Consider the following 14,565-nt stretch of genomic DNA (forward strand, 5'->3'; position numbering starts at 1 on the left):
AAATAAAACCCACTGTATAAGCACATATTAGACTAAGTGCCATGTAATGTACGTAGAAATACTTGCAGGCTGTGGATCATTATAAAAATGCCTGTCATCAACCACTGTCACCATCGTTATCACTGTTCTCCTTGCCCTCTGGTCCTCCCTTATGAGAGCTTGTGAGGATTGGCCACCCTGAAACCTCTAGAACAGAGGGACTTAAAACCAGGGGTCCAAGGACACTGAGGGTCCATGAACAGAGTTAGCATTTCATGAGCCCCTGGTATTGTAACCAAACTGCTGAATCTCTGAACAGAGAATATACAGCTTTCAACAGATTATCAAAAGTTTCTGTGGTTCTGAAAACATGAAGAACCACTGTTTTGAAGATCTGGATACAGGTATCTGGGAGGGCAGCAGAAGAAAGGCCTGACACCCCTTTCATGACTACCATTATTATACGTTGCAACCTGTTTGTGGAACAAAGGCTATGCAGCGCTATGTCAGCCACCGTGCTTAGGAGCGGGCAGAAAAATAAGCAAGACTGTGCTCTGTCTTTGAGTTCTGGGTGACACACATGAAAAAGACCAATAAACCAAAAGACTCTGAGTCAGACATATACAGAAAGGGGAACAAAGAGAAGCAGGCTAACGACCTGGTCTCAGGAAAGGCTTCTCAGAAGAGGCAACACTGGCTCATTAGGCCAACCTAACAAATATTTACAGAGTGCCTATTACATGAACCCAGTAGTAAAAGATTTAGAATCTACCCACACAAGGAGCTGACAGTTGAGAAAAGGACTGTAAATAAACAATTACACTAGAGTGATACTTGAAGTGAAAAAAAAATACATACAAGAAAAGAATTAGCTCCATATGAAGGAGAAAGCTTGTCAAGAAAGATTTATTAAAGCAGAGTTAGAGAAAATAAGAGCCGATCAAGTGGTCAGTGTGTTACCCAAAGGCAGGGAGATAGGAAACAATGGGGCCCAGAGGCGTGAGAGGGTGACAGGGAAGGGACTGGCCCGAACTGGCTAAAGCACCTGGATGAACAGGAGCTGATGAGGGCAGCACAGGCAAAGGACACTGGAAAAGGGAGGCAAGTTTACTAGGGCATCACAGGCTATGCTGAAGAGCTGGGACTTCATGTAATAGGGACACTAAAAAGCTTTAAGGAGGAGTCCGTGGAGATGGAACGCCCCTGCTTAAGAACCATCTCTGTATTACCAGAACACCCTCAGTGTGTCACACCTTAAACCACATCAATTCCTATGACACTACTTAATTTAAAAATATGTATGTATGGGGACTTCCCTGGTGGTGCACTGGTTAAGACTCCGCCTTAGCTCCAGGGGACGCAGGTTCCCCGACCAGGGGAGCTAAGATCCCACATGCTGCGGGGCAACTAAGCCCGCGCGCTGCAATGAAGAGCCCATGCAGCCAAGTAAATAAATATTAAAATATATACGCATACAAATATTTCAAAATTCAATGAACAGAGTATATTACCATCTAATTCTACTCAAGAATTACTGTGATGATCTAATGAGACAATAAAAGAGCTTAAAATAGGGTTAGTACACAGTAAGCATTCAATAAATGTTAACTATAATTATATACTGATGGTGATAAATATGAAGAAAGTAAGATAAGCGCACAATATGGCTAAACCAGCACAAATTAGAAATAAGTCTTAAGAAACTACAGAAATAGCTGGGTAACTTTTAACCAAAAAAAGGAAAAATCAACTGGACTAAATTAAAAAGACCATATTTGGTAGACTTTCTCCAGCATAAAATAAATAGACACGTCTAAAGGTTCTCTTTCAACAGGTCAGTTTACTCAGCTACTTGGAGGACTAGCAACGAAACAGGTTCAATATGATAGCGGATATTCTGAGGGGAGAAAGAGTACTTCAATTGCCAAGGCAAGTTAGTTGATAAGACTGGCCCTTGAAGTATATATGTGAATAGTTTTGACTTTTATCACTGCCGTTAAACTGGATGACTGCCAATTCAACACGTTCAGCCATGTGCCCTTGAACAGCAATCTTCCCAAGTCCATTTATTCCCAGTAACGAACGAAGACATGAAAGACCGTGCTTTGTGGCACTGTGTCCTGTACGGTGAGAATGCACTATTTACAGCAACATGGTTTGGTTTTTTAAAAACTACGTACCATGAAGGTAGCTGCAAATAAAGGAGTACACAAAATACAAACTAACAGATAATAAATACTTGACAAACCCAGACTTATGAACTAAAACAATCCAGAGTCAAAACAACAGGAACTAAATGGTTAAGAAAAAAATCCAACATGGACAAACAACTAAAGTTTAAGATCTACTCAATTTTCATAATTGGGCAAGGCAGGCAATACAGAAAGAACAGACTAGAGGTTAATGGGGTATTAAATCTCTATACACATACGCCTCTCATCAAGGTATGAACACTCAACTCTTCAACACTCTTAGAACATAAAGATGGTTCCCTGCCAAGAGGGTTGAGAAGGAGAACAGGTTCACTAAGGCTTTCATGCCACACACCACATGGTGGCGAGGACAATGGCTGAGGCCAAGGCATCGAGGACGACAATGCAAGACAACAGCTACGAGGAACTCCATGCAAAGAAGAAGTGCGGGTTAAGCCGGCTTCAGCTACTGTGTGCATTAAACTGGTTTCAAAGGTTAGCCAGGACCCTAACAACCACCTAAAACAAGGTTTCCAGGAAAAGAGGCTTCAACTAACATCCAGTACAGTTCACACAGGCAGTATTTTTATTCATGAGAAGGTCATACTTTCACAACTGAAAACACAGGTGAGACACCTGTCCATCTCCACTAGACATGGAAGCTCACCATGTTACTCAACATGATTCACCCGCTACTAATCAGTTCAGTGCAATAATCTCAAATTGTTTAAGTGCCACCACTCTGTAACGCTAAAATCCTGTTCTGCTAAATGTGCCGAAGAGCAATCCATTGTTCTGAGGAAACAATGGAGGAGGAAGGTTCTTAGAGTCAATACTCCTTCAAGACCAAGCCTCAAATTCAGGATTGAAGGGCCCAGCCCAGCCCAGCCCAGCCCACCCCCACTCAGCCCAGAATCCCACTCAACTTTAAATGGGCTCCCTTGGGGCATCTCAAGACCACTCACTCTTGAGTAAGAGGCAGTCCCATGCAGTGTTTGCATGCACACGCTCCCTAGTTCTGCCACTTAGTACTCAAGTGGTTTTAGGCAACTTATTTAACCTGTGAACGTTTCCTCATCGGTAACATAGGGACAACAGTAACTATCTGGTACTTGTGAGGATTAAATAAACTAATACATATAGAGTGCTTAGACCAGCACTGGTTGTGACACTCAATAAGTCTCTGTGGTTTGTTATTACAGTGACGCCCCTCATCGTTACTGTCATTATCGCCGAAAGCATGCAGCCAGAGAGCATACTTCAAGTTGTTTCCACCGCATCCCCCCCCAGGTTCTGGCCCTCACACATCATTTAGGATTGTATCGGGGCACTGCATGCCTTCACCACATGCTGCTAAACAACGTAACACCACCTGGAATCACAGGGCTTTATATCCCCACCCCTCTTCCAGCCACACTCACTCGGTACTTTAAGCATCAACTCATTAAATATCATACAAATAACTAAAGAGAAGCTGATCCTCTGTTTCCTCTTAAAACAAAATGAAATTTCCTTAGGATTTCTAATAAGATCCTATTTTCACCTTAAAATCTTCCTGCTTCAAAGGAGGGTCCCTTCCCCAGTGGGATTATTACCACGCCCTCCCTGCCCTGACTCAGATTCACAGATTCTGTACTTTCAGACACAGCAACAGCACACTATCATCACATAATTTCTGCCAAAGCCCGATTTTTCAACCTCACTGTTGGCTAGGAAATCAGTTTCTTTTCTCTTCAACTTTCTGAGGAGGAGAACAAAAAGAACGAACAGGACAGCAGCTGTGGCCACTTAAGGGAGGAGATGGCAACACAAAAGCTCTTTCATCAGCAAATTTCTTCACTCCCTAACGGGCCTCCCACCAGTATCTATTTAAGTTCCTGCTGCCCGGAATTCTAGACCCAGTTCCTGGTCCCACCACACTAGACCACACTTCTAGCGGCCACCCAGCTCTCAGCCACTCTTACAGACTTTTGGGTCATGATGCTTGAGCCCATTAAGAGCCTTTCTCTACATTCCACTTTCTGTCATGAGTCAAGTGGCCCTAGGAAAAAACATAGGTCCCTGACTGTATGCAGAATATCCTACTTTAAGTTGGGAAAAGGTTTTTTAAACTTGAGTGAATAACTAAAATAATAATTAAATACTCAGAGTTCTGCCAAACCAGACAGAATCCCCAGAAACATTTTCCCTCTCACTGAAGTCAACAATAAGGTTAGTCTGGACTGGAATTCCCTTCTGTTCCCATTAAACAGACTCATTCCTCCTGCATCCCATAAGGCAGGCCAGGAGCCAGTCTCCAAACGGGTGATCCAGGAATGGTGCAATAACGCTCCCCTGTAATGAGAATGTAGCCAGGTTCTCTCAAGGAAAATGTAGTCCTTATTCTCCCTCCCATATTTCATGAACAGTGATTTATCTTGTTGCAACAGCTGTACTTCCATATTAATTCATTCCAAGTCTTTTCATCAAAATGTAAATTTCAATCCTGAAAGCAGGATTGGGAGTCTAAGAGTAACACACCACTAATAAGTTCAGAAATTAGCTTTTATCTTAGTGAAATACTTGGTCTCCCCGAATATGTAGTCACAACGGGAAAACACTCCAGCTTGGCTGCACTACAACAGCCAAACTGAACCAAAGTACTCCACGCAGAAGGGAAAACATACCTAAAAGACATCCCATTACAATAAAGACACAGATGCAACAGAGCTGAACTAATAAACACTGCTTCAATACAAGGTCCTATTAAAAAATGAAAAGAAACTTTTGGCCAAGCATTTTGCTGGGTTGTTTTTTTTTTTTTTGCGGTACACGGGCCTCTCACTGTCGTGGCCTCTTCCGTTGTGGAGCGCAGGCTCAGCGGCCATGGCTCACGGGCGCAGCTGCTCCGCGGCATGTGGGATCTTCCCGGACCGGGGCACGAACCCGTGTCCCCTACATCGGCAGGCGGACTCTCAACCACTGCGCCACCAGGGAAGCCCAGCATTTTGCTAGTTTTAAAAATTATCCTTAGTTTTAAAAATTAGCAAAAACCCGCAACGTTTTACTTGGTGCTCAAGGAGTAATTAACTTGGATGGGTCCTCATCATTATTCCACAGATCTCCAGGAGGAAGCCCCAAGATTCCACTCTGCTCAACTCTGAAGCTTACAACAAGGCAACCAGGAATGTACTGGAAGTGAGAATGGGGTGAACGCTGAGCAGTATAAAGTCAGGAAAATAAAAACCTAAATGTGAAATTACACATGCTTCCAAGATACGTACTCCACTAACATTTCTGTTAAACCTGCTTTACAACCCTCACTGTAGATTTTAAGGAGACAAAAAGGGAAGAATCTTAATTAGAGCACTGGAGATTGGCTCTCTAACAAGACTGACTTTCCAAATAGTGTTTCACCTAACACTCAACCTTTCCAAACCTCAAATGGACAAGCAATCGTGTGGGCTTGGATTTATCAGAACAGTTAACTAACAGCCAGCAGCCTCTCCAGGAAAAGCATATGACACAGTGAGAGATTATCTGATGAGTCAAATGACTGTCACCCCCATACTGCAAGTACGTGTGGCCTCCCTGCAAAGCCAATTAGCAAAAGATGCACAAAATTCAGTTGACAGGGCTGTTCATCCAACTACATATTTTAGGTAGTCCATAGAATTTCCATTTCCAAAGAAAACAACTTGTCAGGGGATGTTTCAAATTTAAGTAGGCTTTTTTTTTTTTAAAGAAAAAGGAGGATCTTAAAAATAATAAGAACTAAATTCAGATAGCTGAATATATCCTCTGTTCTATGAGAAGCATACAAATGATATGCGTATGTGACAATGTTGAAATAGGTAAAACACCACAAAAACTCGGTTATATTATTCAACCAACACTACAGAGTTTAAAGTTAAGTCAAAGGCAGGAAGCAAACAGACCATGAGATGGGCAGGTTCGTGGGCTCCACACCCACAGCAGCTCTGTACAGGCCCACAGACATCAACCCCATACGAAACGTATCCCTAGAGGAGAAAGGAGGCTCAGCAGAAACGGGCAAGGAGCAGAGACTGAAGTTCTTGAAAGGTGCTAATGAACCCAAACTGGGCCAGGCCAACTCCAAATCACACCGGAGTTTTACTGCTGTGTCCTACGGGGTGCCCAATGGTGTCCCTGAACTGCCCCTACGTTTCTTCATCTGACAGGAACCTCTCCACACTTCCCACCTGCCTTCAAAATCAGTGAGACAAACCCCACATGAAAAATTAGCACATCTAATTTTAGTATTTCTGCTGCACAAACATACCGACTTTTCATGAAAGAATTCTATACTATGATACCAAGTGCCTTGCCGGGGGTCTCTGGAAAATAACTTGGGCTGATAATTCTGCTGCCAAAAAGAAAATATCTTGCAATGTATAAATATTATTACATCACCTTCATTCAATTTCAAAAAGCACACAAACATAAATCTGCCGCGTGCTATGTATTTTCCTCTGTAAAGCAAGGACTGCGCAATAGATGATACCTAGAAATTGCCAATTTTTCTCTCACCTTTAAATCTCAATCTTTATACCAATGCGTAACAGTTCCTACCCCACTGCCCATAATCCCAACTCATCCCCTGGCCTCTAAGTTACCACTGGAAAAGTCTGGCACTGCCGTTCAGCTTGAAAACTACTATAAATTATATATTTCAGAATAAATACTGCCTTGTTCAGTTGGTTGGTTACCCCACCTCCCTTGATAGTAAGAATATCCCAGTCTCTTAAATTTATAGACGAAAAGTATTAGTTTCTAAATAGGTCTTTAAAAAGCAACAATAAAAAATACTCTTCTCACTTGAAAGAAAAAAATCCAAAAGGCTGTGCTCATATAATTTAAGACATCAAGGAAATGTAAATTAAGATTTTGTTTCTATTTTCTGTCTGAACTTTAACTTCCAACAGTTCTCTTCACAGGCTTTCAAACCCACCTTGGAAAAGAAAAAAATAGGAAAAATTGTCCTTATGAAATTCACAAAAACACTTCATAGTTTCAGCTTCAGTTACTAAATCCTGGGTATTTTTCTATGTTGCCATTGTACCTGAAAACTAATTCATATCAGAGAGTATGAAAAGAAAAAAGATCCATTCTACTCTTCAGATGGGTGATTACTAACTGCTGCTGGTGATGCTATTTTCTCTTGAATTGAACCATTACAGGTATTTCAGATTAGTAGCATGTAACCTGCAGATCTGTACCACATCCTAGTGGTATATAATTCACTAGAAAAAGAACCCCCTGAATAAACAAAAACACATTAAAAATTGTATAGTCTCTAAAATCACTTATTTCTAGGACAATAATTATTTTTCATGTGCTATACACCTATTAGATATGGGAGTATTGACTGAAGAACTTATTTGTGGTTATTACTGAATAAAAACTTAAAGGTTTAATGTAATTAGAAAAATACCCCTTTTAGAATGCACATATTCATAAAGGAAACATCAATGAGATTAATAAACAAACTGAACCCCACCTATGGCTGATTACTGCTGCGATTACCCAGTTTCCTTCTATTTCCACTAGCATTCTCAGAAAGCAGAACATTCAAAGCGAAAATAATCATTAATTTACTCATTCAGTCTTTAACCATTTAATGAGCAGCTTCTACACGCCAGGCACTTTTTGCTAGGTGCTGAGGACAGAAAATACATGAGCTAAAAGCCCATCCTTAAAGGTGGTTCTGGGCTGAACTGTGTCCCCCCAAGATTCATGTGCTGAAGTTCTAAATTCCCAGTACCTCAAAACATGACCGTACTTGGAGACAGGGCCTTAAAAGAGAGAAAGCAGTTAAAATGAGGTCATTAGGGAGTGGTCCCCTATGACTGGTATCCTTATAAGAAGAGATGAGGACACAAACATACAGAGGGAAGATCATGTGATGTCACAGGGGGAAGATGGCCAACTACAAGCCAAGGAGAGAGGACTCAGAAGAAACCTACTCTGCCTTGGTCTTTGACTTCTAACCTCCAGAATTGGGAGAAAATAAATTTCTCTTGTTTAAGCCACCCAGTCTGTGGCAGACCTTTGTTACAGCTGCCCCAGCAAACTAATACCACAGCTCACGCCCCATCAAAGGAGACTGATATATAACTATAAACTCTGTGAAAGGCAGCTAAATTTGAGATATGTACAAAATGTAAAAAAAAAAAATACACACTCTAGCATAAATTGGCTATCCTGGATGTTCTGGTTTTTAGGACCTTATTCTAGGGGAAAGAATATCGTAACAGAGCATTGTTACCATTTCCAAGAGACATTAAATAGACTCTAACACATGTTATTTCACTTTATGCCCACATAAATCTTACAGTAATTTTGAGTGTCCCCATCTTAAAGATGGAGAAAGTCAGTTTTAAAAAGGTAATCAACTTGTCCAGACCACCAAATTAACAACTGAAAAAGCCACAATTCAAAGCCAGGTCCCCTCAGTTTGACATTCTACAGCCTACATTTGCCTTTCAAACAAAACCCCAAGAAGGTACTAAGTCAAGCAGATCACAGCATGAAGTTTTAGAACAGAGTCTTCTCTCTGTGCACTGCCTAATTTGCAGATGTGCACGAATGTCTGAATAGCATGCTAGGTAGTGGAGTAGTCTTTTAAGTCTGCAACCTTACTAGCTGGAAAAACTCTGGAAGGGCCTCTCAAAGTTACAGCAAAACCATAAGCATGCTTCTGATAATATACAGAACAAACCTGTATATTATCAGTGGTAATGATTTCAATTTTTCTGATTTTTTTCCTACTCATTTTATGCCAACTCATTCAGGTTCCTCTAGTTCCATCCTCATGGCTTACTATACAAAGACATGTGCAACAGGACAAAAAGTATGGACATGCACTGCGCCCTACCAGAAGCCAACGGGGAATTGTGAAGGAGCCAGCACAGGGCATATTTACTTTAGAAAAAAATGAAAGGGAAGAGCAAACCACAGTAATAAAAACACACCTACCTGTTTCTTCATCTATTTTGAAAACACCAACACCAGAACCATCTCGAATGGAATAGTGGATCTCCCCATCTCTTCCTGTGTCCTCATCATGAGCTGATACCTTCATCACTGATGAACCAACAGGGACATTTTCTTTCACTACACCCTTTTCCACAAAACTAGGAAACACTGGTGGGTGTAAGTTCTCATTCACATCGATGACTTCAACTTCAATGTAGCAAGTGGAAGACAGAGAAATGGGTTTCCCTTTGTCTTTGGCCCTCACAGTGAGATTATACACTTGCTTCTTCTCAAAGTCCAACTGCTGTACGATTCTAACTGCTCCACTGAGCTTATCCACATCAAAGTTTCCTTCTCCGTGGTCCATAAGACTGTACCTCACCTGACTAGACTGACTTAAATCAGGATCATAGGTCTCTAACCACATGATTATGGTTCCTTCTGGAAGGTCCTCTCGAACTTTCACACGGTAATTAGGGGGAATAAACTTGGGTGGGTTGTCATTAACATCCTCTAATGATACCTTCAGAAGCACCGTGGAAAGCAGCTGCGGTTCTTCTCTGGCTTGATCCCTGGCTTCAATCTTTACGTAATGCACGTGCTGTTCTTCACGATCCAAGGGGTTCACGATTTTAACCACTCCAGTCGTGCTGTCAATTGAAAATTTATCTGTGTCTGTAAGAATAGAGTACGTCACATGTCCATTGGGCCCCAGATCTTTATCTGTGGCTTCAACCTGGATGATTTCACTATTTATCTCTTTGTCTTCGCTCACTTCAACGAAATAGTTCTCCTGTAAAAACTCAGGTGGGTTATCATTGGCATCCAGAACTCTGATCTCCAGAAGACGCCAAGCAGCCTTCTGTGGCAGACCGAGGTCAGACACCGTAACATTCAGGGTATATCTGTCTGTTGTTTCACGGTCAAGCGGAGATAAAATTTTGAGCATTCCTGTTTCCATGTCAATAATGAAGCAACTATCCTCATTTCCTCCAGAAATAGCATAGACCAGTTTTCCGTTGAAGCCAGTGTCCAGGTCAGTAGCATTCATGAAAATTATGCTGGAACCCACAGGATGATTTTCCTTCACCTCAATACCAGCTGGAAGAGTACTTCTAAACTGTGGTGTGTGAGCATTGACAGAGTGAGAATCAAAGAAGACATCCTCAACCTCTCCCTGACTGTGTAACTTATTGGCCTGCAGGAGTTTCTCTGCCAGCATCCTGGCCACACCAGTCTCCTCGCAGTGCAAGTTTACTGGCTTGCGAAGGGCAGCCACAGTTATGTTGATATATAATGGTGTGGCAAAATTCTCTCCATCTGTAGCTGTAATTCTCAGACTGTGAAATGACACCTTTGCCCCTAAACCATTCATGAGTGATTGCTTTAATGACAATACCCCGGAGTTGGGGTTTAAGCTGAACAAATCCAGTTCATTCCCAGCTTCAGTCTGATACCGCACCAACTGCAGTTCATCCGCGTCAATGGCAGAAACAGTGGTTATCTGCTCCCCTACACCTAGGTCCCTGGGAATTGTTCCTTCACAGTTTATCTTCTCAAACAGGGGTGTGTTGTCATTCAAGTTATTGAGAGTGAGGGTGGCAAGGATTTCAACCTCCCGGCGGTACGGCAAGCCCCAGTCTGATGCCCGAATCCTCAGAGTATAAACCCGTGGCATCAGCTCGTAGTCCAAGTTCTCCGAAGTACTCACAGCACCGGTGAAATGGTTAATCACAAACGGCACGTGATTCAAATTTGCAATGCTGTAAGTCACATACCCGTTCTCACCCTCATCAGGGTCCACAGCACTCACACTCATCACCGTAGTACCAATGGGCACGTTCTCGTCAAAAGATGCTTTGTAGGCTGTCTGGGTAAATTCAGGGGGATGGCTATTTGCACTCAAGACTTTAACCAAGACTTTGGTCGAGGCTTTTCTGTCACTTGTTGTTACTTCAAGTTCAAAATGGGAGGCCTGCTGTCTTTTAATTGGTTCTAAAATGGAAATGAGACCAGTGTTGTGATTTAAACTGAATTTAGCTTTTCCAGGTGTACTTTTAAAAACATACTTCAAATGCGAATAGCTAGGTGTGGCTTTCACCATGACCACGGGTGTGCTGGGAGGAGCAAATTCACTTATTTCTGCTCTGTAAACCTCCTTTTCAAACTTGACTGGCCCAGCTTTGAACCGTGGTGAAGTCACCTGAATTACTTTTACAGAAGAGAACTGGGGAGGACTTCCTTTATCTTTCGCCTGTAGTGTCAGGTTGTAGCCGAAAGGATGACTGTCCCAATCAATGTCACCGACTGCTTTGAGTTTATACTCTTTGCTCCCTGGAGAGGTTCTCACTGTTCTAAACTGCTGAAGGAGGTCTCCTGCCACAATGCTTAAAGAAGCGACTTCCCCATTGGCACCCTGATCGCAGTCATCCACGGTTATGATGGCATACGTTGGGTCCTTCTCCAATTCCGATGGTGATAACGTCACTGCTGTTATCACAGGAGCACACTCGTTGGCCTGCTCTACGTGAACTGTCAGCTTAGCCATGCTGCTGATACCACTGCTCCCGTACAATTTCATGCCACGGTCCACAGCAAGAATTTCCATCTCATAGAACTTGGTCTCTGTGTAGTCAAGTCTACCAGTTAAAACTATGGTGCCACTGGTGGGGTGGATAGCAAACATGTCTGTTCGGTCTTTAAAACTGTAGTAAAATTCTCCATTGGTGCCTATGTCTGCATCCGTGGCACTGACTCTTGCAATACTGGTCCTCAGGGCTGTGTTTTCAGGTAAAGAAACACTATACGAGGTGGGTGAGAATAATGGCCTCAAGTCATTTGTATCCAGCACTTGTACCCTGACCTTTGTTCGTGCTTCCACATTGGTATTTTTTTCAACTGCTTTGACTATCAATGTGTAATGGTCTTTCACTTCTCTATTAAGAATAGCTGTATTTCCTCCTTTGGTCCTTATTCTCAGAAAGCAAAAGTCTCCAAGAATGTACTCTTCAGCTTTGAATAGGTTTTCATTGTCTCCTGAGACAATTTTGTACCTTAACTCCCACAATGGATTTGTAATGTAAATACCCATCTTTACGGGATGCCCAACATAGGTCTTCGCTGCAGAATTTTCATGCACTGTGACATTGTACTGGAAATGTGTGAACTGTACAGGAGTTTGTTCAAGTGCTTGGCTTCCATCACTGTCTCCAAAATGCTGGAGGAGGAGCAAAAGCAGAAGCGAGGCCAAATGCCTCCCCATCGCTTAACTCCCAGGAACCTGCAACAGAAGAAAATAAGAATCATTGCTTCAGGGAAATAAAACAAACAAAAAGTGTACTTTTTTTTAAGGTTTTAGACCTCACTTTTTTTTTTTTTTGCGGTACGCGGGCCTCTCACTGCCGTGGCCTCTCCCGTTGCAGAGCACAGGCTCCGAACACGCAGGCTCAGCGGCCATGGCTCACGGGCCCAGCCGCTCTGCGGCATCTGGGATCTTCCTGGACCGGGGCACGAACCCGTGTCCCCTGCATCGGCACGCGGACTCTCAACCACTGTGCCACCAGGGAAGCCCAGACCTCACATTTTAATAAAGTATTTTCCATCTATACAGAATATGAACAAATGCAATAGTTTTCCAATATAAGTATCAATACTGCTAATATTTCTAGAATTACTAAGTTTAAGAACAATTTTTTTTATTTTAATGACTCAAAGAATCCTAAAGAGCATCAAATGAAGGTCTTCCAGCTGCAACAACTACATTGTATTCCTGCACTTCAACCTTCAAGGCAAGTATAAGCCACTGCTAAAAAAGGGAGTGAACATTGTTTCCATTTACTTGTATATAATAAATGAAGTGCTCGAACGCTCACAGACTTGATGCTACTACAGTATCCTGAGCATGGGACGCTTCGGACAGCTAACAACCAAAAAAACTCTCAACAGTGGTTTTATATAACCTCCCATAATGATAGCTTGTAATCTCATCTAGAAATTTATCCTGAAATTATATTATTTCTTTATAAGAATGATTAAGTTGACTCCCTACATAATATAAGGGTTTACTGTCTCATTTAGCACTGTATTAACTATTTAAAGGTATTAAAATAAATATATCACCAAGTTTAATACTGAAGTCATTTCTGAACCAACAAACTGAGCCCCAGTCAGTTTACAAAAGGCAAGAGCTTGATGTCAAACAGAACTTGCCCTCCCTAAACCAGGGACACAAATCTTGGCAACATCACTGCTGTATCACCACTGCTGCCAACAGCCAGTGCACAGAGGGTCCGCTGTCTTCGGGGTACTGAACAACCCGTCACCCAAACACAAGACACACACGCACAAAGCTAAATCATCTAAGCAAACATGCGTAGAGGGGCCCAATCAACGCAGCAAGGTGGAAGGCACTGCAGGGAGGTCCAAGGGTGAGGTGGGCGGAAAGAGGACATGTGAGAAAGGGGTACCCTGAACCAGTGGGAAGGCAGGCAGTTCACTGGGCTGAGGCCTGGCGGGGGAGGACAATTGCTTTCAGAGCAGCTGTTCCCCTAAATGCCAACGTAATTCACCTCGTAAATGAACGGAGCTTCACAAACGTCCGAGAATGGTCAGAAGAGGACAGCGCTGCAGCCCTGGCAAAGGACCCCTCAGATGAATATTCGGGAAACGGGACTGCTCCCCAAGGTAAGAGAAACAGCAGACTGAAGGGCTGGCCAAACAGCCAGGGGAAATTAGCATGGCAACTTTAATTTATAGTATCTTAACTCAGCCAACTGCCAACTTTGCCCCATTAATCATTTCATTAAGGAAAAAAAGAAAAAACCTGATATGCTGAAGGCAATGAGAAGCTTAATTGGTACTGAATCCTGTCCAAGTCGGGCACCCTAACTTGTGCTTTAGCAACCATGATTTCTCAGCAGATAAAGTCAGAAAATGAAACAGAATTTTTGGCCTCTAGAACAACAATTAAGATTTAAACAGAATAAGAAGACAATCTTTTCCCAAAACTATCTCTTAATTTGGTCAACAGTTTTAATACTCAGGGAAATTTGAGGATTATGTAACAAACCGATAATTTTATCAAAACAAGTGAAAACTGATTCATGATTGAATTCAACCTACAGGTATTAAGAACCTGCTAGCAGACAGACTGTGTTAGGTACATGGAGTTAAAGACTATTTTAAAAGGCAAAGATCCTGGTACTGAAGCATTTACAAACCAGGGATAAAACGCAAAGAAAATGTCTTAAAGAAGCATTGAAAAGATGATGTTGCACAAGCACTTTCTGTTTTAGGAAACGTAATGTTACTAGTATCCAGTTTACAACAAAGTATTAAACCAGGATTCTATTGCAAGCAATTAAAATATTTTTGCTTAATTCTACATATAAAATATTATGCAGTAATTAAAAAAATA

At 42.1% G+C, this 14,565-nt stretch overlaps 1 protein-coding gene across 2 annotated transcripts in view; it reads right to left on the reverse strand.

The window, feature by feature from the left end:
• Window positions 1–14,565, reverse strand: part of FAT1 (FAT atypical cadherin 1) — a 120,345-nt gene that overhangs the window by 92,338 nt on the left and 13,442 nt on the right. For both annotated transcript variants that reach the window (XM_070044597.1, XM_060291363.1), the window contains exon 2: window positions 9,150–12,429. In XM_070044597.1, coding sequence (XP_069900698.1) covers window positions 9,150–12,411 — 3,262 coding nt within the window. In that variant the 5' untranslated portion in view covers window positions 12,412–12,429. The remainder of the gene's footprint in view (window positions 1–9,149; window positions 12,430–14,565) is intronic.

Source organism: Globicephala melas, chromosome 21 (genome assembly GCF_963455315.2).
Source record: "Globicephala melas chromosome 21, mGloMel1.2, whole genome shotgun sequence".
NCBI lineage: Eukaryota > Metazoa > Chordata > Mammalia > Artiodactyla > Delphinidae > Globicephala > Globicephala melas.